This window comes from Podarcis tiliguerta (assembly GCF_965153285.1).
Source record: "Podarcis tiliguerta genome assembly, chromosome: 12".
Lineage (NCBI taxonomy): Eukaryota > Metazoa > Chordata > Lepidosauria > Squamata > Lacertidae > Podarcis > Podarcis tiliguerta.
Window position 1 is genome coordinate 38,073,056 of NC_139545.1, and position 24,330 is coordinate 38,097,385.

Below are 24,330 nucleotides of genomic sequence, written 5' to 3' on the forward strand. Positions count from 1 at the left end.
CGGGCAGGATCCTGCTTTTGGAGAGGCAAGGGGGCGTTGTTGGTTGGGCTCATTGGCAAAGAAGGTGAGCTAGCCAAGTGCGTTGGCTTTTTGCTGAGCGTTTTCCTTGCGGCCCTCCAACAGCAGAGGCACAATGGCACCGCGCTGCCTGCCAGTCCCGTGGCCTTCCCCGCGGCGCGGCGGACGTGCACCTGTAGCTCCCACAAACCAGCGCCCCAATGGACCATCCGCTGCGCAAAAGAGACGGCGACGGGCAGCAGGCAGCGCTAACTGGAGAATGGCAGGAGAGAGAGCGCGCGCGCCGGCCTCCTCCCCCGCCGGCCCCGCCTCCTGTCCAGGAGCCGTCTAGGTGTGCGCGACCCCCTCCTCCTCCTTTACCGCGGGGTCCCTCCACTGCCCCCCTCCACCTCCGCCTGGCCGAGCTCCGATTGGCTGTCGCTGTTGGTTAATGGCACGCGCCTGCGGTTGTAGTTATAAGAATCCTCGCGTGCCAGCCCTCAGCTCGTGTAAGTCCGCAGCCTCCCTCTGGGGAGAGAGCGCGCGCGAAAGCCCGAGGCAGGAGTCGCGGCAAGTCGAGGCGCCGCAGGAGCCCGAGGCGGGGGGCTGAGGAGAAGGAGAAGGAGGCGGCGGCGCTGCCTGGCCTCGTCCGGCTCCCTGCTGGACAGTGTCCCGCGAGGCGGGAAAGAAGCCCGCCATGGAGGCGGTGTTGCTGGAGCACTTCCCCGCGGGGTTGGACTCTTTTACCTCAGCGCCTTACTTCGACGACGAGGACTTCTTCACCGACCAGTCGTCCCGCGACCCTCTGGAAGGCGACGAGCTGCTGGAGGCCGACGTGGACTTCCTGTCGCCTCAGTTCCAGGCCTGCTACCGCGCCGGCGGCGACGGAGGGGCCTGCGTCGGCGCCGGGGGTCAGCCGGAGGGCGCCTTCTGCTGCGAGGGGGCGGCGGGCAGCTTCTCGTCGTCCTTCTCGCCGCCGTCGTCGCCGTCGTCGAGCAGCTTCGGGGCCGAGTGCTGCGGCAGCGCGGCGTCGCCCCGGGCGGGCCTGAAGGCGCTGAGCGCGGCGGCCGCGGCGAGGCGCCGGCGCCGGGTGCGCTCCGAGGCCGAGCTGCAGCAGCTGCGTCAGGCGGCCAACGTGCGCGAGCGGCGGCGGATGCAGTCCATCAACGACGCCTTCGAGGGGCTGCGCTCGCACATCCCCACGCTGCCCTACGAGAAGCGCCTCTCCAAGGTGGACACGCTGCGCCTCGCCATCGGCTACATCAACTTCCTCAGCGAGCTGGTCCAGTCCGACCTGCCCTTGCGCGGCGCCGGCACCCAAAGCCCCTGCCAGCCCAAGAAGGTCATCATCTGCCACCGCGGGACAAGTAAGTGCGGGCGCCGCCCTCCGCCCGGCACCCGAGAGAGGCGCGCGCGCTGGCCGGGGAAGGAAGGCGTTTCCTGCGCTGAGGTGGCTGTCTCGGAAAGCCGCTCCGGCGCGCGCCTCAAGACGCAGGCGCCCTCGCAGTCTAGTTCTAGCGCGGCGCTCGTGTTTGCCTCGCTTTCTCCCCCCGGGAGACATGTACCCGCTGGCATCACCCACCCCTGAAAACTCCACCTTAAGCTCCTCTCACACTCTGCCACACGTTTTTCCTCCCTCCCTCCCATGGGCGTACGAGCCAAGCCTGGCACGCAAACATACCCAACAACAGCACCCACTCTCGGACTTTTAGGGTTGGCGTTTTCACACGCGGGGAGACCCGCAGGCGCGCGCGCAGAAATTCTCACCCGCACGTACCCAGGCACATTTGTTGTACACAGACGCAAATGCAAGCAGTTCGGGAAAGATAAAGAGGAAGGAGCGCACGCTCGTGGAGACAGCAGGCGCTCGCTGTTTCTAAAGTGCGCTCCTCTCGTCCGCACCCGCAAACTCTTCAGGTCTAGACAGCTAGAGGTTGGAAAGGAATCTCCGCCACGACTAGGCATCCTTCTCTCTCTCTCTCTCTCTCTCTCTCTCTCTCACACACACACACACACCCCACACGCGCGGCCAAGCGAGCGCACGGATTCATGTGCGCGCCCTAGCTTCAGGAGGGCTCGTCCTACGGAGTGGACAGGCATATGCGCCTTTTGCGCGAATGCAAGGAGACTCATTGTGGTTAGGAAAAGATTTAGAAATCTGGCTGGTTGAAGGGAGACTCCTACGTGCTGTGCTAAAAGTTTCTCCTGACCCCTTTCTCACTCTAAAGGAATGCGCTTCCTAGTCGGTGTTTTCCTCCAAGCGCCCAGCAGCAGTCCGGGTGGAGAAAAATACCCTTTTGGGGGGAATTGGGATGCAGATATTAAGAGTTCTCTCTAGATAGATAGATAGATAGATAGATAGATGATAGATAGATAGATAGATAGATAGATAGATAGATAGATAGATAACCGCAGGGCGGTGTGCGCTGCCGCTGCGTGCAACAGGCGTTGAACGCCAAGGTTAGCCAGAGCACCTGCTGCTGTCCCGCGCTACAATAGCCTAGAGAGAAAACGGGGCGCTTTGGCGCAGGTGTTGATTCTTTCCTGTATTCGGTGAGAATATTGTGATTCACCCTTCTTCCTCTCTTTTTCTCCAGGATCACCTTCTCCAAGCGACCCAGATTATGGACTTCCTCCTTTGGCTGGGCATTCTCTCTCCTGGACTGACGAGAAACAGCTGAAGGAACAAAACATTATTAGGACTGCTAAAGTGTGGACCCCTGAAGACCCTAGGAAATTAAACAGCAAGCCTTCCCTAAACAACATAGAAAATGAACCCCCCTTTGACTTCGTAGCATGAAATGTGAAAGTTACTTGGTTGTAAATATCAATAATCTTTATTACCAGTGTACATTTGTACTTAAAGGCGTTTATTTTTCAAAGGTACTTTACAGAAAGGTATTCTAATGGCAATCAACTTTTTTTTATTTATCTATTTATTACTGTTTAAAGTTACAGGAATAGAACTGTCCTTTTGAATGTATAATTTATATAATTTATGCTAATTTAAAAATATGCAATGAATTTGAGATTTATCCACCAGCACCTTTTGGGCACAATTCTTTGTTGGAAAAAGAAACATACATCCCAGAAAATGTGAACATAATTTATTACGATTTGTCGAATATGCCAGTTATATTTTATTATTAATAAACTTTGATTAAATCTGGAGGTGATTTTATTTGGAGGGGTGTGTGCCTGAGTGGGTGGTGTATGTGTGTATGAGGGCATCAGTGTTCAGCTATAACTTTAAACTGGACAAAACTACCTTGATCCCAAGAGAAGTTGCTTTGAGATGGGAATTGGTCTGTACCTATGCATTTAGCAATAAGAGACTTATCCTGCATTTACTATGAGTAGTTTTCTGGCCACATCTATGATGCAAAATCCTAATCCCAGTTTATTCTAGAGTAGAGTGACTCATCTGGATAGGATTACACTCGTGTTGCAAACTTTCCTGGCAAAAGCTTCACCTACAAAATTTCCATGGGTCTGGCTCTCCCTCTGACACACAAAGCCCTCTTGAGTGAATGTTGAACTCAAAAAAAGTTTGGAGACATATACAGACCATGGAGAGAATGGGTAACATTAATTTTAGGGTTTCAGTCTTACATTTTTATTCTCTAGCGTGATACTTTTTCCTATAGATTTGTTTTCTTATGACAGCAGAAAGTCCTAGTTATAATTTTTAATGAGTTTTACTGAACCATTAATTTCAAATGAGTTCATAAACGGCCTTGGCCAGGTGAGATGAGAAATATCTCTTGGGACCAATATAGATGTATATATGTATAAAAAGCTCTATGATGAGGAACGAGGATCTTCTATCAACTTACAGCACCTTTAACAAACTACAGTTCCCAGGATTCTATGACTTTTTTAAGTGGCATGATACTGCTTTAAATATATAGTGCGGATGGGGCCTCTATATATTGGATGCTATTTGGGACAAATAGCACTAGGAAGAAGTGAGCTAAAAAGCACTAACGGGGCATGGTGAGTAAGGTTGGCCGCTGTGAGAACAGGATTCTGGCCTGGATGGGTCACTGGCCAGATCCAGTGGCTCTTCTTAGAATCATACAATCATAGAGTTAGAAGGGACCCTGAGGATCATCTAGTTCAACCCCCTGCAATGCAGGAATATGCAGTTGCCCCATAGGGGGGTCGAACTTGCAGCCTTGGTATTATCAGCACCACTTCTGTTCTTAATAATAAAGGCAAAGGTTTGAATCTGTAGATAAGTGAGGCTGTACTGCAAATCCCTTCCCCATCAATGGATCTATGAGACTGAGCACAAGGAAAGACACAGACCTCTTGAACAGCATAGAGGCTGCAGAACCTTTCTAGCTGTGTCAGCTGCAATGGGGAGGATGCATTCAAATCCTTTTTTTTTTCCTCTTCACAATACTGATGGGTATTGAATTTTTTTTTTTAAATTCTTATTGCAAGAGATTATTCCTTTTGTGGGGGATCATTTCCTTCTAAAAATTAACTGTCCTTTGAAAGGGCATGTTAATTAAGGAATACCTTCATTAAGATTCTGTACTATGCGCGTCTTTGATTAATTAAATAAAATGCACCAATTTTCAAAAGAAGTTTTGATTTAAGTCCATCATCATTATTAGCAATAACAATGCTTGCAGCAGCAGCACAGTTTACTTTCAGACTCAGTTTTTCATCTATAAAATAGGGATAAACGTGATTTAACGCCAGATGGAGGCGAGATTAGTGTGCCTCTTAAAATACCGAAAACACGATCCAGAGCAATGAACATCAACCGACGGGAAATAACCCTAAATAAGCATTTTACCCCAAGAAGGAGGGCAGCGTATGCAGAGATGGAGGAAGAGATGGGATGCAAACCTCTTGCCAGGAGAAGCAACTTCAGGGCCTTGAAGGTTTCTCAGCAGAGGTTGGACGGCTGCTTTAACTGAGATTCCTGCATTTCAGGGGGTTGGACTAGATGACCCTCGGGACCCCTTCCAGCTCTGCCATTCTATGATTCTGTGAAAACGGGGAATGATGGTGTTGCCCTGGCCAGGAAGAAGTGACTTATTTGACAAGAAGCCCTGTGTTGAGCGGCAGCCCTCATACACCTTAAAATGTCTTTTTTATTATTTATTGGAGAAGAAATAAAAAAGAAAAGAGGACCGGAGCCCAGGAGATGTTAGACCAGGGCAGCACCCCTCTCTGCACCTGTGGGAGTGCGACCTTCCGCGGGGGCAGTTAATGTGTGCCTGGTGTGTGTGTGTGTGTGTGTGAGTGAGTGAGAGAGAGAGAGAGAGAGAGAGAGAGCGCCTTCTGGCCGCGCTGGGCTGCTGCTGCCCCGGCCGCAGGTGCTGATTTTCCCGTGGTACCAGGCGCTTGCGAGGCCTGGCGGGCCGGGTGGGTGGGCAGGATGGATCCCCCCGGGGAGAAGATCCCAGATGCCCAGCCCAGGCCTGCAGCTTGAGCCGGGAGCCTTTGCGAGCTGCCCCGGGCTGCGCTGCTCAGCCGAGCGGATGGGAACCGCGCGGAGTCCCCGGTGGATAATCGCGCCCCCCGCCGCCCCCCGCCACTCCGGTAACTTGGGGTTAGGGGGAGCAAGATGATCGCTTGGCCTTGCGCTCCGGCCCTCGCCTAATTGCATTAACCTAGATAGGCCAGCCCCACCGGCCTCGTGGATCCCTTCCAAGAGCAATTACCCCCCGCGAGCCCCACTGGGCCACATCAGATGGGGCCAAACCCCCCCCCTCCCCACGCAGTCTGCTCCCCCCATCCCGCAATCCCTGCAAAAGGAGAAGAGGAAGGAACGAGGACGAGCTGGAGAGATGCAGCGCGGGCGAGAGAAGGAGGCCGGCAAGCAGCCCAAGTTCTAATTCGATTTTGCCCTGTATTAGGTCCTCATTAAACACAGAAAGTCGCCTTGGCACAAACGCTTCCAGGAGGCATGTAATCGCATTACGCTCATTAGAAAGTCAAATGGTCGTCGGACTGCAGCACAGTCGTGGATCTGAGTTAGGGAAGGGCCGGTCCCCTTGGCTGTGTGTGTGTGTGTGTGTGTGTACTCGATTGGACGTGCTGCTGTGGCACTGCACAATTCAAACACTACACGCATTGTTAAGGGGCACCTTTTCTTCGGCCGTGCCACTTGTGTGTGTGGTTTTTGTCATTCAATGCCTCATCACCCTCCTTTAGTATGGTGCAGATCAAGCGGAAGAGCCGGCCTGCGCGGGGAAAACACCAGGGTCTCTATCTTGTCAGTCTCCCGTCTTGACTTGGCAAGTCCCTTTAAAAGGCCGGCTTCAAAGAGGCTGACAGGTTCTTGGGCGTTCGCTCATAAATCCATTCAGCCCAGTTGCAGCAATTTTGCTGCTGCTATTATTATTATTATTATTATTATTATTGCATAACTTTCATTTCAGACCCCGTCTGCTCTCCAAATAACCCCTCCCAACTCCCACCACAAGCCCTACTGGCTTGGAAGTTGCAGCAGAAAACTATCAAGATATGGAAGAGCCGTAGCAGTGGGTGGTTGGGGGGGGGGCGTGGAAAATATTGCTTGGCACTGGAAGGAACCAGCGTGTGGGCTCGCATGACTGACAGCAATTCAAGCCTTTGAAATCAGCCTCCCCTCTTCGCCCCCCCCAAACAATAACAATATTCATAGATGTGCCCCCTCCCCTTGGGTTGGTGGGTTTGTATTCAAATGAATTATGCATTCACACTCTCTCTCTCTCTCACACACACCGCTCAGCTGCCTGATCGGAAGTAAGCAGCATTTATTTATCGTTGCTGAAGCAGGGTGGGTGGAAAGAAAACCGAACCAGCTTTCAAAATAATCCAGTTGCAGGTTTTCCAGCAAGATTATTGTGATCTGGTTGACCACGCAATACCTGATCTACAACTAGAAATAGTCCTTTCAAAGTTGCCTGCCAGTCAAATGGGGGGGGGGTTGATTATGGGAATTATGAAAACGATGCTGGTCATTATGTTGCCTATGAAAAACCCAGACCAAACCCTGACTGCTCCGGGACTGGCCTCAGGGTGGCCTTTGCACGCCCCTCCCCTCCCCAATGGGCGAAGGCGCAGCCTCGGGTTATTTATTTATTTTGTTATTTCTAAATACCCAAAGCAGGCACAAAAGCTGCAGGCCTATTTTATTATTTTTTTAAAAAAGTTAGCTCCTGAACTTTTCCTGCTTCTTGTCAGCCAAGTTGTCCTCGCCCTTGAGGCCAACAGCATTCGTGATGCCCCTTAAATCCCACTGAAAAGGCCATTTCGTCGTACACAAAGCAGGCGCAGAGAGACCATTAAAAACCTCGAAGCATCAATCTCTTTGGGGAAAAGGTATGGGAAAGGAAGTGTCTCTCCTCCTGTAAGCAAAGGCAGGGTTGCAGGGAGACTTGAGAACCTGCTCCCTTGGGATTCCCAGGCCTTCTAATCCGCCAATATTAGGATTAAGGCCCCTATAATATATGGGGTGTGAAACCTCGGCTAGGCATGAACTCATCCCATTTTCATTAAGGTCTCTTTTGCAGTGGCACCGAGGACCAGCTGCCAGGATGAACAAACACCAGTTGAGTGTCCCTGGTAAATCTCACTCCTCTCCTCCTCCTCCCCCCCCTTTTTTATCCCTCTCTCCCCATCTCTTTCTTTCCACCCCCACCCCCTTTCTCCCCCTCCCCAAGGCCTGTGGGAATGGGCCCGCGCTCATTCCACAACAAATTGCATTTTCGAGATCTGGAAGCCTTAGGAGGCAGCGATTCCCACGACGGGATGTGAGGTCTGGCCAACAGGTGTTCGGATTTGGCCGAGGGAGATAGGAAAGGAGGCTGGGGAAGGGAGAACGCTTTGCTGCCAGGAGAACAGGCTGCCCGGGCGCCTCTTGCCTTTTACATGGCGTGGAAGCCGCAGACAATCGAAATGATATCTTTATTGCTAGGTTCATGTCCTGGGCTATAACATATCAATCCCTGTCGGGTTTCCCTCGGATGCACCTGGTATTTCAAACTTGTTCTTTTTGTGTTTTTCTGGGTGCTGAGCTGCAGCTGCCTAAAACAAGCAAAGGGAGAGAGAGGCCCTTACAATGTCTCCAAGACGTGTTGGCATGGTTTGCTTGTCTTTAATGTACCATTAAGCATTGTCTTGACACAATATGGGAACTGTAAAGCATGGCATGTGTTATAATAAAACACATTTTCAATGATGCACTTGCGGTGGGAGCTGAGATGCTAGCAAACAAACAGGCCCAGAGTCTTGCTTCTTTTTTTCCTTTTTTTGTCTGCCTTTGCTCAGCCTTCAACGGGCAATTAAACTTAAGACCACTACTTTCCCCCCTCCTTGATCAGCCAATTACATTTTATGTCTCCTAATTTTTCACACAGAAAAAAAAGTCTCCGTGCTGGCCTCTAAAGACATTGATTTTCTTGCTATCACCTGGCGTTCAGACCTTAGTTCCATTTATCAAGAAGGGGAACGTCAGGCGTTGCATAAAGTGACTCTGTTACCATACGGCTCTCACCATCCTGGCCTATTGTTTTCCCTTGTTAATAACTCATTACCAGGATTTAACAAATCCACCATTACATATGTTTTGTGTCTCCATATTTTGATCCGTACGATTAAGCAGATGTTACGATTGAAAATTGAAAAGTCCAAGGCTACTCTAGGCTGAAAGAAAGAGGGCAGACTCAAACAACGAGCTAACAATGAGATTCAGAAGATCTTCAGAAAAACATTTACGACCAATAAACAGACTCCAACCTGCTCCATTTCAACCATTGTGTGCCTGGGGGGAATAATTAAGTTTAATAGGGAATAGGTCTGCGGGGTTTTCAATGCCAAGATCACAGGTGCGGGGTGGCACGCTGAATGATTCGCCTGATTTTTGCCAAGCTCAAGGGCCCTTCTCCGGGACTTGCGAGCAGGGGGAAAACATTGTCATTTCTTTTAATTCGCAGCATTACTTTTAAGGCGAACAAAGGGGCGGGGGGAGGGGGGCGCCTGAGTGGCTGGCGCGGCGAATGAGGCGCGCGCGGCTGCACAAGAGAGCAGCCTCCTCAGCCGAGCGCGCCGCCAGATTGGTGCGCAGGGGCCTCGGTGGGCCTCCTAAAAGCCTCGCTCCTCACCCCCCGAGCGCCCCCCCCGGCCCCACTTCGCCCCCAGCAGGAGCCGGGGAGCCTCCGGAGGCCTCTGCCCAGCGCTCTGGCGCCTCACGTTCGTCGCTCGAGGGCCAGGCGCCTTTCTGGGCAGCTTGGCCAAACTTTCCCCAAACTGTGGAGCGAGCGCCTGGGGAGGGTCCCCGGCTGGAGACGCGCATGCGCCCCTCTTCTCCCCTCAGTGCCTGTGGCTCCGGGGAGCCTGCGAGAGGCCGGCTGGCGGCACCCCAGAGAGCAGAGGACCCCCTGCCGCAGAGCCAGCCCCCTTCCTTTTGCCCACGAGGCCCCGGGAGACGGCAAAGAGACCTCCAACAAGAGGTGTCCGCCTGCCCTGGCCTCGTTGCGCATGGAGGTCTCCAAGAGGGACCCCCAGCAAGGCGAGGCGGTCTGAGGCGCGGGCTCGCGAGCAGGAGGCGGCTTGGTGGCTGCGGACACCCTGGGGGGAAGGCGAAGGGGCGAGCGTCGCCTCGGCCCCGCCACCCGCCCTCCAAGCGCCTGTCAGAGGGAGAAGAACCGGGCTCCCCTGACAGGAACTGTGTCGCTGGCGCTCGTCTCCAGCTCCGCGCCCACTCCTGCCTCCAGGCTGCTCGTCTCGCGGGCCAGAGGCGCCCAGGCAAAGGGTGCCTCGTCCCTGACCTCGGCCCGCACCCCGGAGCCCCGTTGGGGTTCTCTGAACCGCCCGGCTCATTCGCTCGTCGCGCCGGCAGCTCCTTTCCCCTCCCCTTGCCGCGCACCTGCTCTGAGGGAACTTGTTGCGCGGGACGCCTGTCACGCTGCCAGCGAGCTGCTGTCCCGCGCAAAGCTTCCCTGAGGCAGCCTGGGCTTGCCAGCCCCGGGCGAAGGCACACCTCCGCCCCCCTTTTCTGGGGAATGGCCTTTTGGGGAGCAGTTTCCCCCTCTCCTTAAGGCAGGTGGGTTGCTCTTGTCGCCTTCGGCGCAACGGCGCCTTGACGGGCCTCCAGTGCCTAGCGAGGCCTGTGCCGAAAGCGTTGCTTTCGAGGAGGGTAAATGGGGACACGGGAAGGATGCGGGCGGCCGGGGGAAGAACCCGGCGTCTATGGGGGCAAGAGGTTGGTCGCGGGAGGCACCCAAAGCAGCCTCCATTCCCCATAACTGGAGACCCCGTCAGGACTCCTTCTCTCTCCAAGCTCCTCGTTTTGCTCTAGACCGAAGTTGGGAAAGAGAGTGGCCCCACTGGCAGGACATTACATTCCTTTCCAATTAAAGCGATCGCTTCTGGGGAGCTTGAGCCTTTCTCAGCCCCGACGGAATCTGAAAAGCCCCTGGAGGGTTGCTGAGTGTTTTTCTTTTTTTGAGGTGCAGAAGAGAGGAAGGGAGACGGGAGTGAAAGGTGATGCTGTTTGTGGCGCTGGCGAAGAGCTAGAGCGAAGCGAAGAGCCGAGAGTGCAATGAGCGCGCGGGGGGAAGCGGGAGAGCGCCTGCCCGGGCAGCAGCCTTCGCGATTTGCAGCTCGCGCTTTGGCTAAAGGGCACTTCCGTTAGCAACAGGCCGTTTCCACGTCGGTGCAAAGTTATTTGGGACTTTGTCAAACTTCGCTTTGTGGGAAGGCAGCTCCTTTGGCTAGGCGCTCAATGGGCACCCACCCGAAGCTGAGAAAGCGCCCCCCTTCTTCCTTCCCTCCCAGCGCTTTCAAGAAAAACTTGAATAGTTGTTGTCAAAAGTGGAGAAGGCAAAAAAAGGGGAGTTCCAAAGAAGAAGAAAAAAGCCCCTTGAAAAGTCTTGGAAATGGGTAGATTTTGCAGGTGTGTAGAATGAAGTTAACAACCATGCACAGTGTGGGCTCCCCCAGTGCGGAGAGTGTGACAGGGACAGCTGGCTCCGTTTTCCCTGTGAAATCCCCCCCTTGGTGGACCATACACAACGACAGTGACCTTTCTGCAGGGGGAACCAGAGCCGGCCCTTTGACTGAATTAGTCACAAAGACGTCTTGCTATGACTTTTGTTCCTCGCCAAAGCCAAGAAATATTGCGTTTAATATGAGAAGGATTGTCTCCAGCTTTCTCGTGCTCCTCCAAGAAATATGACCGGTCTGCTTTCAAGGGAGCTCGTTTCTCTTCCCTTGAGCGCCTCTCGGCTCTTGCTCTCCCCCCCCCTCGCCCCTTTCCCTCCCCAAGACCTGCGGACGAGGAGGCGCACTTTTTCCAGCGTGCCTCCTTCTTGCAAAGAGGAGCGCTCCGTCTGGGTGTGCAGCGGCGAATTTATCAATCTTTTCATGATCTGACAATACTTGGAAATACATCATTGTCACTGGGGGTGGCTTGATAGATTAGCTGGAGGCGCGGAGCCCTTTTCCAAGGTCAAGTTGAAGATTCTTATTTGCTGTTGCGCTGAAGTTTGTGAGAGCGCCGAACAATGCCAGCCTGTTAACTTGCCTCTTGTTTTGGAGAGGAATCTCATCCTCTTCCCCTCCAAAAGCCTTTTCTTACTGATGTCTCTTATGGGCTGGGGGGGAGGGAGGGAAGAGCGATTAAAAAAAGAAATGCTCCCTCTCGGTCTCCAGTAAAAGTTTACAACCAGTTAAGAGGGGACGTCTGAAATTAAGGAAGATGGAAAGAGGCGAAGGGCGTTCTCTGAGTGTCCCAAGACACTTTTTCCCCCTAAAGCAAGGTGCCAACTTTTTATCTTTCGCTTTGCAGGGCAAGGCACAAGCATCGCCTTCCCTCCTAGGTGCCTGGGGGCGATTTCTTTTTACGAGTTCGGTTCCCAAAAGCTTTGTTAGTGGCAGGACAGAGCTGGATGGCAACTGTTGCCAAAAGCTTCATTTTTTTTCTTCTTTTACTAGCCTTGAACCTGTTGTCTAAGGGACTCTTTGAACTTCTCTTTGCTGGGCTAAACGTTTTCTTTGCGTCTCTTTGCAGACTTCTTCAGCGTAAGTGTGGGTTGCGCAGACAGTTCCTTCTCCCTCTCTCCCTCCCTTCTCTCTCTGAGATGATTGATATTTGTTATTCAACCCAACTTTTATTTACCTTGCAAAAAAAAAAAAAAATGTTCGGGGGACCCAATGTGATAAATTACAGATATGCAAATCACATTGAATGGTCTTGTAAGTGTGTCTCGCTGGAGCTGAATAAGACCTTGCAAGCCGGTCTGTGCGCACTCAGGACCCCAGGGAGCTGATCAAAGCACCCATTCTCTTTCATCCCCAGTATTCTCCTCCAAACTATTTCGATACAATATGTTTCCATGATGCCCTTAATAGGCTAGGGACACAGAACTCATTACAACCTAGCTAGTTCTGCCGACCCCTTTGTTCGGAGGCAGAAAGTTAAAGAGGAGAAAAAGGAGTGAGGAAGGGGGGGAAGGAAAGAGAAGCTCTGCCAGTTGCCAGCTTTCTGAAATGCTAAAGCATGCGTCATTTTTCACTGGGTCTCGTCTTGATATCCTCAAAAGAGAATCTATGAAACCGGCTTGGCCTTTTCTGGCATTAATTACACTGCTGTCCAGGCGACCTGTTTTTCCTATTATATGCATTTCTCAGCAGGGTTTTTTTCTTTTTCTTTTTGCAAGACTTTTTTTTTTGCAGCTGCCAGTTAAATTATGAATGCATTTTTATCAGTATGGGAAAAATAAGAGTGAATGTTGCCTCTTCTCATTGTGCACTCTTCAATTTTAAGGAGTTTTGTGGTGGTGGTTCCATATTTAGGGGGGAATGGAAATATGTGATCCAGTTTAACAATCCATATTTTGGTGTGTGGTTTTTAACAAGGAAGAATCCTGCTTCATTTTATAGTTCATTTCTCAGAGTGATTTGTTTTTAGTGTAGGTTAGCTGGATGCAACATATTGATTTCTCTAACCATGTACCAGCGAAACTCAAAAGCCTTGCTAAAAGCCTAACAGCAAAGGGATCGCGTGGGTGAGTGGCTGCGTCCATCTGTAGACTCTCACACTTTGGACGCAGTTTCCAAGCCTTCTCTTGAGGAAATGGGCTAAGTAGGGATGCCTTGAAAGTAAGGTCAAGTGTATACATCACTTCAGGGGATTACTTGCACGTGTGGAACAGCCGTCACAAAAAGTCAACACGCCTAAGAGATAGCTCTTATCAGCTGACACCGCTTCAAACGCAATGCTTTCCAACAGAGGGCGTTCACGCAAATACACACATTGATTCATACGGTGCTGAGGGACGTGTACATGCATGTGTGAATCAGTCCCGGCGCTTACTTAAAGTCGGTGGGACTTATCAAAGGACGAGGTTTTATCTTAGAAGGACGCGTTTATGCACGCCCTAAGTACAATTCAAGGCTTCGGACTCTTGATGCTATCAGTACTCACAACCGCATGCAATCCCTATCCACATTTTACAAAGGAGGAAGACGACGGAGAAAGAGTGACCTGCCCTAGGCTGCAAACGAGCTGAGGTTTGCGTTCATTTCCGCGTCCAACCCTCTAGCTATCCATTTCTCAGACTGTAACCCATTTGGTCTGAAGTCCCCCCCCCTTCCCCCTACCCTTGGAATAACATTAGGCAAAGTCGCTTATTTTGTCAGCTTTTGCTGCTGGTGTCTCTCAAAGCAAAACCCCACCAGCTCTATTTCTCGGGTAGGTATTGCGACTAGAGCGTTTGTTTTCTGGGGTTGATTGGTTGGTGGAAAAATGGCTGGCAGCCAGTTCTGGGAAAGATTCCAGCCCTGACTCCGATTAACCCTCTCTGGTGAAACTCTGCTGGAAACCAACTCACCAGCCATTGCCATTAATCTACTTACTAATTAAGCCAATTCATTTCTAAAGGAGGGAAAAAATTCCTTTCTTTGGCCCAAGTGATGGGAGGAAATTTGAAAGAAGCGCCAAACTGTGTAACTGTAATTCAGCCAAGGGACTGCTAAAACAAGCTTGTTGATATATAGCAGGAGGCTGAAACCAAGTTTCTAGGGCAACAATCCTTTGGAAGCGCCTGTGGCACACACAGCAAAAGGAGCTGATGCCTGAAGAATGGCAAGGGCTGCTGCAGAGGGGCCATTGTGTGGGTCGGGCTGGGGGAGAAGCACTTCCCTCCTCACCAAACCACAAGCGAGTCTCCAATCAATCCACCACCATCCAGGCTCAGGGTTCATTATTAGGGGGTCCTCAGTGGAGGATTTGGAGCTTGGAGTCCCAACAATCCAAAAAGGTGGAAATTGTTAACATTGTGCAACTGGATTTGAATGTAGATGGTTGAGGTCAGTGGTGGTCAAATGGGCCCTCTCGATCCCTCTGATTGGGCTCTTGGGATTATCCCTGCACCACGTCCCTTTCTCCAAGCCACACCCATCACCGTCCCTGTTGCAGGGCTTTTACCTGGCTGGAACGAGTCCTTAAACCTTCACGATGCCTCTTTTAATGTGGGTGGAATGTCACCTACTAGGCAAAATAAGCATCACATTCATTGTTCTAACCACCTTTACCTTTGGCACTCAGAAGGTTGGCTTAAGGGATGGAGGAAGTCACTTCTTAAAAGAGCGCAGTACCTCCCGTTTCACCTGGTGGTTCCTGTTGGCATCCCGTTTGTGTGTGAAGGATGGTTGGTTGTGCTTGAGGGGCAGTAAAAAGCTCCTTACTCACCTGAACTGTGGGATGTGATCCATGAGAAGAAGTCAAGTACAACGTTCCTTGTAATGCTAGAGAAGACATGTTAGGGAATGTTTGGTCCAGCCAGTCAAAACTTCCTGTTCCTCCTGGCCGGAACATCCTTCCTTTTGCATGTAATAGGAGGTGGGCGTGACTTAACCTGTCCAGGTAAAGAAAGGACGAGTCATCCAGCACACTTTCCTCTTTTTGACTTCCTTCTTTCTTTGACCAGCTTTTAGCTAGGACTGCTCTGCTAGCTCTCAGCTAGCAGAAGCACTGGGATTATTCCCCCATATGGGGTAGATCTGCATGTACATATTTGTAACTAAGCCTGCCTTCAGGAATCCAACTGTGAACTGATGTGAGTAAACTTCTTTTATTGACTTTGAAAAAGATTGTGCGTCTTTATTCTTTTAAGAGGGATTTAAGGGAACTTACCAGGAATGTGCAATTCAATCTGAGACAGACTGAACTGTACAATAGTGAGAGGCTCACACGAGCCTGCAACCAGCTGTCTGCTGTGCATGTAAAAAGGGGGATGTAACTATGCTAAGTAAATGAACTTGCTAGCGCAAGTTAGGAAGGATATTAATAAACAATATATCCTCTCCTGCCACACTGAACATTCCCACATGAACCTCACAGGCTCAAGGTAAATATATTTGCATTAGGAAGAAGATTCCTGGCTACGTAAGCCTTGATGCAACTTGAGTGAAGATAAAATGGCATCTGTATGTTATTATTTCAAAATAAAGTAAAAACAAAACCAGACATGCTTACAGCATTTGCCAAAGCAATGTACAAGGCTAAAAACAGTAAGAGGTATTAGGAAGAAATAAGGATGGTAGCTTCCTGGCTGGGCACATGGAATTGCTGGTACCTCCAGGTTGAGCTGGGAAAGGCTTCTACCTAAGTCCCCGGAGAACTGCTGCTGGTCAGTGTGTGGATAATGTGATAGAAAGGCTAATGGTCTGGTTCAGCGTCTATGTAAACTGGTTCAGTTTCCCATGTTTGTAATAATTAAAGAAACCTTCGATTCTGAACAGGCTACCATTAAAAGGTTACCAACATTACCATAAGATTTTAACTACAGTGGACGCTCGGGTTGCGAACGTGATCTGTGCGGGAGGCATGTTCGCAACCCACAGCGTTGGCAACCCACAGAGCCGCATCTGCGCATGCATGGGTCATGATCTGGCATTCTGCACATGCGCAAAGCGCGATGTTGCACTTCTGCACATGCGCGAGCAGCAAAACCTGGAAGTAACCCATTCCGGTACTTCCAGGTTCGGCGCGGTGCACAACCCAAAGACGCGCAACCTGAAGTGTCTATAACCCGAGGTATGGCTGTAATCTAATCCCAAAATACATGATGATATGTCCACATGTGAAAGAGAATGAAGATGAGGCCTGGTTCATGCAATCATGCCATTCATCTGGTGTGTGATGGCTCTTTAGATGCGTGAATGTGGCATCAAAGACAGCCACACCACAGAGAGAATTTTCAAGTCACTTTTCAACTGAGATGTTTCACATATTTGGTTGCCAGGCCTCATTGAAGGAATTTGTGCAGCAAAAAAATAACGTGAATGACCCAACCTTGGGATTATACTTAAACATACAATGTAGGGGAGAAAATTAATTTCATTTCCTGCAAAATAAAACCCCACCATCCTAGTTTATTAAAGAAAACATATTCTAATAAGATTGCAGAATGATGATACGGGATTTGGTTTTACTCCTTGCCAAAACTGGATTTGCAGCCTTCAGGCTGAATTTAAGGACCAACTTCTAGTTACATTTTAACTGGAAGCAGTTGCAGTGTAATGTAAAGGCCCAGAAAGATGTGCCTTAAGTTAACTCTTTATTTAAGGCTGTTTGTTCTTTAAGGCAGAAAAAAGTAACCCTAAGCCAACTCTCTGGACAAACCTGCACACAAAGTGTGCGCAGTAGAGACTATTCAGCTTGGTAGGACTCCATTACTCAGGAGAGATGGTTTCCTGTGCACCCCATGGGATTGGTAGGAGAAGTGAAAGCATTCCCTGGACAGGGCAGCTGTGCAGGACATCCTCTGCATGTGACCAGATGTTGACTCTCGCTTTCTCTCTTGCCTTTTCTTCCCACAGGTGGTTCTTACCCCAGCTATCAGCGTATAGATGAATGGGGTGAAGGCAATTGCTCAAACTCTTCCTCATCCGCTGACTCTGAAGCTGAGAAGAGGAAGAGAGAGAACACAGATAGCTTGAAACTGCACCTTGGAATTCAATGCAATGCTGTATTCCATACAGGTCAATTTGGAGGGGGTTACAAACAGCTATTTCCCACTGTTGGAAGACTATGATAATAACAGCATTTGGCCTTCCCACAGCCTTGTTCATTGGACTGATGAGCCCTTCTAAACCAAATCAGTCTGCTGCAGAAAGGATTGCTGCACCCTGAAGGGTAAGGCTTGCAAGCCACTGCATCACCTACCTGGAGGTAAGCACCACTGAGGAAAGCAGGACTTGTTTCTGAATAGACACGTGTAGGATTACACTGCATATAAGTTTTAGTGTGGACCAGAGTCTACATCAGATTCAAGGAGAGGATACTACTTCATGCATCTGTCGATGTGGGCCCTGGAACACGTCCCACATTTGATAAAGTCTACCTGAAGAGCATGTCCCACATCTGATAACGTCTACACAACCTTCTGCCACCATAACAAATTGTGGGATGTAATCCACTGGGAGCAATCAAATACAACATTCCCTGTTTTGCAAGAGTGGACATGCAAGGGAATGTTTGGTCCAGCCAGTTGAAACTTCCTGTTCTTCTTGGCCTGGAGCATCCTTCCTTGCATGTGACTAGTAGGTGGGCATGACCTTTCCAGACCTGGTAAAAGGCCAAGTCATGCTGCTACCTTCCTCTCTTTGCGACCTTCCTGTTTGTCCTGCCTGCTTCCTGCATCACCTGGACTGGACTGCAGGCGGCCACAGCAGTTCCCCAGGTCATCTTCCATCTGGGGTTAACCTGTTTGTACATGTTTGTAACTTTAAGCCTTAAGCCTGCCTTCAGGAGTGAGTAAAACTCCTTATGAATAAGACTGTGGTTTCTTTATTATTTTAGGAGGGATTCAAAAGGGATCTTACCAGGAATATTAGAACATACAAGACAGATTGAATTGCTTATTGTCTTAAGAAACTCACACGAGTTTGCAACCAGCTTTCTTCTGCGTAAGAAGGGGAATGCACTCCACTAAGTGAAGAAACTTGCTAGCGCGAGTTAGGAAGGATATTAATAAACAATATATCCTCTCCTGCCACCCAGAAGTGGAGCATATGCCCGCACTGCCCAGGGTGGGCATGCTCCCAAGGGGGGCATGGCACAGAGGGTGCCCTCCCAAGTGTGGGATAGCCGCTCGGATGTCTGGAGTGGTGTGTGCGCCCTGCAGCCAGGAGCGGAGGAAGCCCCTCACGGGGGTGGAGCAAGCCGCCCATGGTGGACATTTGGCGCACTGCCCGCCTGCGATTCCCAAGCCTCCCCCAAGCTGTCAAAACGAAGGGGGAAGGGGGGAATGCCACTGGCAAAGTGGCGCAGCTCTCCCCTTACCCTGACAGCTCAGGGTAGGCTTGGGAGTCATGGGCAGGTGGGGGGGGGCGCACCAAATGTCACTCCCCTCAGTGAGGGCACCCGGGGCGGACCGCCCCCACCGCCCCCCTTCCTATGTCCCTGCTGCCACCTTCAACAATCCCACACAAATCTATTAGCTGTTAGTGTGCCACAAAACACTATTGTTTTTTTAAAAACAGTAGCACCTACTACATAGACCAGGGGTGCTGTGGGCAACACTGGCCTCTGTCCCTCTTTCCTTCCCTCTCTCCTCTGATGCCGTCTTGCGTCTCTGCCTCCCAAAGGCTTGCACAGCTGTTTGTTGCAGCAACACTGGCTATAAGCTCCGCAGGCGAATGGTGCCTCTGGGGCTGGTCAGGGGGTGCTGGTTGCCAGGAGCTGAGGCAGCCTCAGTAAGCAAGCAAGGTAGCCCAGCCAGCCTGTCTGGCAGCCCTTGCTGTTGGGAACGGACAGACAAGTCCCAGGCCCCTTTGGGTCAGTGTGAAGAGGCACCTCTCTTTGGGGCGGCAGGGGCGGGAGGAAGGGTAGTTCAGAGACCAGGGGCGGCAGCAGCAGCTGCCCAGAGGACTCCCAAGGGGAGAAGAGAGGAAGCTGAGGGAACACTACACAAGGGAAAGAGGCTGCCAGCTCTGTAGGCAAGGGGTGACATAACTGGGCTCCTGAGCCCCACACGGGTGCCGCAGAAAGAATGTAGTTGGTCAAGGGAGCCATGGACTCAAAAAGGTTGAAAACCTCTGACAATAGACCGTCAAAGCAATACACGCACCACCAGATGCTCCCCCACCTGCCACCAGACAGGACATCACCTGCTCATGAGCTAAGACCAGGAAGATTTCATGAGGGGTTTAGTATACCCCAACCTCAACTCTATACTACCTGGCATGTGTAAGCCAGTGCCACGAGGAGGCCTGGTAGAACATCAGAGAGATTTCAGGTCTTTCTCTTGAATATTTTGTTGGTATTTTTCTCTTATCTCATTTTGATTGTGCTTCAAGTTCATTTAAAAACACACAAAACAGGCTGGAATCAATGGGCCATCAAAATGGTATAGCATTTTGATGGCGTGGAGATGCTCCATTGGCTTTTAAAGGGGCAAGACTCACTTGCATGAACACATCCATAGGATTGGGCTGCACACCTCTAACTGCTCGCTTGCAGTTTCCAGGTGGCTAGCCACCTTAGCCTCTTGCAGCAAGAACAATAAAGGGTTGTGTTAAGTGCTAGTGGTAGTTGTGCACCAGTGGTAGAGCACATGATTTTCATGCGGAAGGTCCCAGGTACTGCAGATAGGGCTGGGGGGGAAAGAAGTCTGAAATCCTAGAGAGCCCCTGCCAGCCACTGAGCTAGATGGACAGAAGGTCTAAACCCAGTATAAGGCAGCTTCCAATGGAACACAGATAATTCAGGGCTAATAGACACCACATAATGAAAGGCTACTATCCTATGCAGACCTGAAGACAGACCCTGAAACACACTATCTTTAAAGCTGCAATTCTATACACACTTACCTGGGAGTAAGTCCCAGTGAAGTCTGTGGGGCTTACTTCTGAGTAGACATGTATAGGATTGTGCCAACCTGAGCACTAAACACATATGGAAACACATTCTGTTTTAAGCAAGGGGGACTTGCATACAAGGAATTAATTTGTGATGGGAGTGGAAGTGAGGGCTGTTTCACCTGTTCAAGCATTCGCACAGGGGAGGGGATTTTGAAAAGTTGTCCTTAAAGTGGAGACAGGCAGAGCTGATTTTTCAAGAGGCACAGCCTGTTGTACAATGTGGTAAAATCAGGGTGGTTATATTTTCCTGGCAGAGCCTTTGCCTTGATGAGATTTGCGCAAAAGGCAGAAGTTCAATGGGTACAGCCTTTCCCGTCATGCTGAGATAAAGTTACACTTGTTGAACTTCTGTCACGATGCAGCTGTTCAGAGTAGAGAAAAAGGAAAAAAAGAAAGGTGGCAACTCTATTGTGGATCCAGCTGAAAATTCTCAGGCAGAGGAGAACGCTGTAGAAAAGGAGCCAATGCTGTCCTTTCACGTGCCACGTTAATTTACATGTTAGTTTTTATTCCAGCTGCTGTGGAAACCTCTCATTGTTCACCCACATGTTGCTGCTTGTGTGGAAAGTGACGTCTTGAGGCTTAGCAGTTAATCAGGTGACGTCACCTATGCACCAGTTAATGAAATACTGCTGTCCTACTTTGAACCTTCCAGAGTTTGGGAAGCAGGTGCCTATGGCGCCTCCGAGGGAATCCCTATAAATAACCAGCCTCAGTCTCTGCTGGGAGGTGAAACAAGTAAGCCTCTCATTCTAGGGCAGGGAAAGGGCAGAAGTTAGCTGTAGCCAACCCATCTGAAACTTGCCTACTTCTGGAACATCTGTAATGAGAGCTCGCCATCCTGGTTCAGGAAAATAACACAGAATTTATAATGTGTGTGTGTGTGTGTGTGCGCACAATTAAAATATGTATGTATTAAGACAACCTATCTTTTCCAAATAGGGAATAAACCACATGGATATTCTGTGTAATGTACACACACACACACACACACACACACACACACAGGCAGCCTAAAATGGGATTTCAAACTATTTCAACTGCTGTGCCTCCAGTTATAAATGAAACACTGGTCACAACAATTTGTTCCAGTGCAACAAATGACTTTTTACAAATTGCCTGAATATCTTGAAAAGCTTTTTACAAAAAAGGGAGGGTTGGGAAGAGTATTATTATTATTTATTAAATTTATATACCTTTCTTCATCCGTAGATCTCAGAGTATGGGGACTGAATAAAGAAAAAATATCAATCTAGATGCTGTTGTAACACACACACATACATACACCAAATGTATTTAAACAATGATTTTGCATAAACTCTATGTAAGAAGATATGATCATTGTGTCATGCTGGAGAAATCAGTGCCACATGCTATTATCGTAAAGAAGGCAGCAATAAAACAAGAAGTTTGCATGAAACTTTAGTTTCCAGATACTTGGATGCCAAAATTAAATACAGAATAAGAACAAGGGGAGTAAGAGTTAATACACTGGAGGGGGGGAGCCTGTTTCTTCACTTCAAGCCTCTCTTGAGTTTTTCATAGTAAAAATTGGATGCAAATATCCTAAAAAGACTAATGACATTTCACAGGTAATGCAATTTAGAAAGAAACACTTCCATGTTTTCTTTTCCAACAATGTGCATTTTTGTAAACTGCTATAAATTGCAATTCAAAAGCACTGATCTCGCCATCCCCAATCATTTTTTATACTGATCAAATGAATGCAGATACTCCCCTTTGGGAGGGGCGACATGACATTTCACTTGGCAGTTCTAAACAGGTCACGGACCTTTCACAGACCCTAAGGCAGTGGGAGGGAGCGCTTTAGGAAACCGTGTAACCAAATCAAACCAATGGTTACCCCCTTTCAATACCATTGGAATGGTTTGCACAATGCTTATTCACATAGCAGCAGAGGAACTGAAAGGATGGTCATCCAATGGAAATGTCTTTTCCTTTGTTTGAACTTAACAGAGCTCCAAAAAAAATACTAGAAAACAATTATATTTGGGAACAGCAAAACCCGAGGCAAACTCAGTGCACATCTGCAGAGCCAGTACATTAGAGCCCGAGGTGTGCTTAGATGTTTAAAAGTAGCTATGCTGCCAATATGGAATTGTATGTGGACATTTATTGGAGATGTTGCTTTGTTTGAAGCCATAGGCACAAAGACACAACATGGCTGCCCTGGAGATGACCTATTGCTTTCAAGTTGCTTGAACACATCAGAATTTCCATTGTTAAGGTTGATTAATTGAAACTGATAAGTTACCATGAATAAAGATTGTTTTTCTGTTTAATGTGGTGGGCCTGATTTGGTAAATGCTTCATTCATGTAGCCTTGCAGCGCAGCATATGGGCAAGATTCATTCAGTATCGCAAACATACACAATTTATTATGCTTGTATGGTCACAGCCAAAAGGCTTTTCTAGTTTAATGTCAAAGTCTGAATGAAAAATTCCATTTAAAGAGTCACTAGTAATGTTACGTGTGAGGGTTTTGGGGGGTTGGGGTTTTTTTTGGTCATTCAGCCTGGCTTTTATCTCTCAGCAAATTCAAATCGCTGTAAATATATATATAAATAGAAAAAAAGTTAAAGAGATATGCAGAGGAGAGAGCCAAAGGGACATTGGATGGTTTTTTTTCCAGACCAAAGAAACAATTTATCTGAAATGTTTGTAGACACCTATGACAAAGGAACATGTTGTGGGCTGGAGTCACCCTGTGTCACAGACTGCTGATAAAGTTATCACTATAATGTTTCAATAAGATACTGTCACTGCAGCTCCAGGATCTGACATTCCTGTGCTGGGATAAAGAGATCAGTTAATGTAATAAATAAGCTCTTTTCAGAAAGAAAAACCAGAAGCCAAAGCTTTATCAGTTTTTCAGTCTCGATGGTACTGGCATGTCCAGAGTGACATGTGCCCTTCTCCAAGTTCCACCACTTTCATTAGAGCCTTTAGCAAGTAAATGATGTTTGATTTTGATTTCATTTTTACTAGGCAATTGGTTACAGTATTGAATGAAAAAAGATTTTTTTTTTAAAGCAGTCCTATTAGTAATTACTGTTCTCAGGTGTTCAGAAAACTTTAACAAATATTTAAGGATTTATTTTGACACAGATTAAATAGAGAAAATTGTTCTGTTTCCTGTTTTTAAAGCATATGTTGAGCTGATATTGTTGGTGAACGGAAACCACGGACAAATGGATTAGGAGGTAGGAGCTGCTGGGGAAAGGAGGAATTTTCACCAAGTCTTTTAAGAATACATATCCACTGCCCAGATTCTATCCCTGCTAGGATCACTCCACAATCAGAGTTGTTAGGGTGGCTGTGCAACTTTGATATACCCCTCCCCCAAATACAGAGGTGGCTGGTGCCCATTGGTTTGGGGGGGGGGCAGAAGATAGGGAGGCCAAAGGTAGGTGGAGCAAGCGCCAATCACAGGTGGAGCCAACTAATTTTAGGTTTGTTCCCATCCTCCTCTCTGCTGAGTCCCCCAAGGACAAGAGGAGTGACGGAATCCAGCTGCCACAAAGAGGAAGCTGGCAGCCAGGGGTGCCTCCTGGACTGGATGCCAGTAAGAAGACAGACAGGTGGGGGCTGGCAGGCTGACCAGTCTCTACTGCCTACATATCCGGTCCATTTATGTCAATGAGCTTAACACAAACTAATGACTGAAAATTCAGACAGAAAGGATGTTAGACAGCAAGTTATATACATGATGTTGCCACTATACGCAAGAGAAAAGGACAAGTGGGAACTGCAACATGATGTTGCAGTGGGGGGGGGAGTCGTTCCTGTGAACGGTTTCCCAGAATGCTTCATTCCATTCTTCCACCCTATGCAGTTTTTTTGTTTTCCTGCCAACAGGCAGTTGGCGTTATGAGCACGCTCTGTCTGAACTGGGCTGTTGTCCCCCCCTCCCACATATGGACTTTCCCCCTAAATATTTGTGGGGTTCTTAAATATATAATTCTGCAAATATTGGAGTTCCCCAAGCCCACTCATACTTCCTGCTTGTGTGTGGCTGGTTGCCATTTTGACAGCAAAAGGATAGCGCTTGGAGAATTGAGCCAATGCGTTTGTGCAGATGTAGATAGAGATATAGGTCATCATGCAGAATGAGTTGGATCATTCTGTCTCACTCCAACCTTTCGCCACACTCCAGTGTGATCAAGAAACAGAGCACAGAGTTGGAACTATTCAGAAAGGAGTTGGCTTGAATTTTTGGGGGTTACGTTCAGTTCCATGGAACACAAATACTGCTAATCAACTTCTGTTTGGTGCAGTGTTGGCCTGACAGCTTACAGCTTACAGATTTCTTTCTGGCCAAATACTATTTTTGGTATTTGGTCCCATATAATAAGTATACCTTGTACTTCCACAGATCGAACAGGTTGAGTAGGCAGCTAAGTTCAGCTTTACAATACCTGTTCCACATTTGCT

General features: G+C 49.0%; 2 protein-coding genes and 1 long non-coding RNA gene across 3 annotated transcripts in view; 1 reads left to right on the top strand and 2 right to left on the bottom strand.

Moving 5' to 3' along the window:
- The first annotated feature begins 531 nt into the window (after window positions 1-531).
- Window positions 532-2,983, top strand: PTF1A (pancreas associated transcription factor 1a). The gene is made up of 2 exons (XM_083405643.1): window positions 532-1,364; window positions 2,595-2,983. Exons 1-2 carry the CDS (start codon window positions 695-697, stop codon window positions 2,795-2,797), a joined length of 873 nt encoding a protein of 290 aa, XP_083261769.1. The 5' UTR covers window positions 532-694; the 3' UTR covers window positions 2,798-2,983.
- Window positions 2,984-7,893: 4,910 nt separating this feature from the next.
- Window positions 7,894-14,852, bottom strand: LOC310660703. The gene is made up of 2 exons (XR_014503613.1): window positions 14,699-14,852; window positions 7,894-8,031 (listed from the first exon to the last, which is right to left on the bottom strand). It is a non-coding gene; the product is annotated as an uncharacterized lncRNA (long non-coding RNA).
- A 1,703-nt stretch (window positions 14,853-16,555) lies between these two features.
- LOC310660939 (uncharacterized protein C10orf67 homolog, mitochondrial) overlaps window positions 16,556-24,330 on the bottom strand; it is a 46,184-nt gene continuing 38,409 nt past the window's right edge. Inside the window, exon 16 of the mRNA XM_083406534.1 lies at window positions 16,556-16,914. Within this exon, the coding sequence (XP_083262660.1) occupies window positions 16,850-16,914 (65 nt within the window). The 3' untranslated portion in view covers window positions 16,556-16,849. The remainder of the gene's footprint in view (window positions 16,915-24,330) is intronic.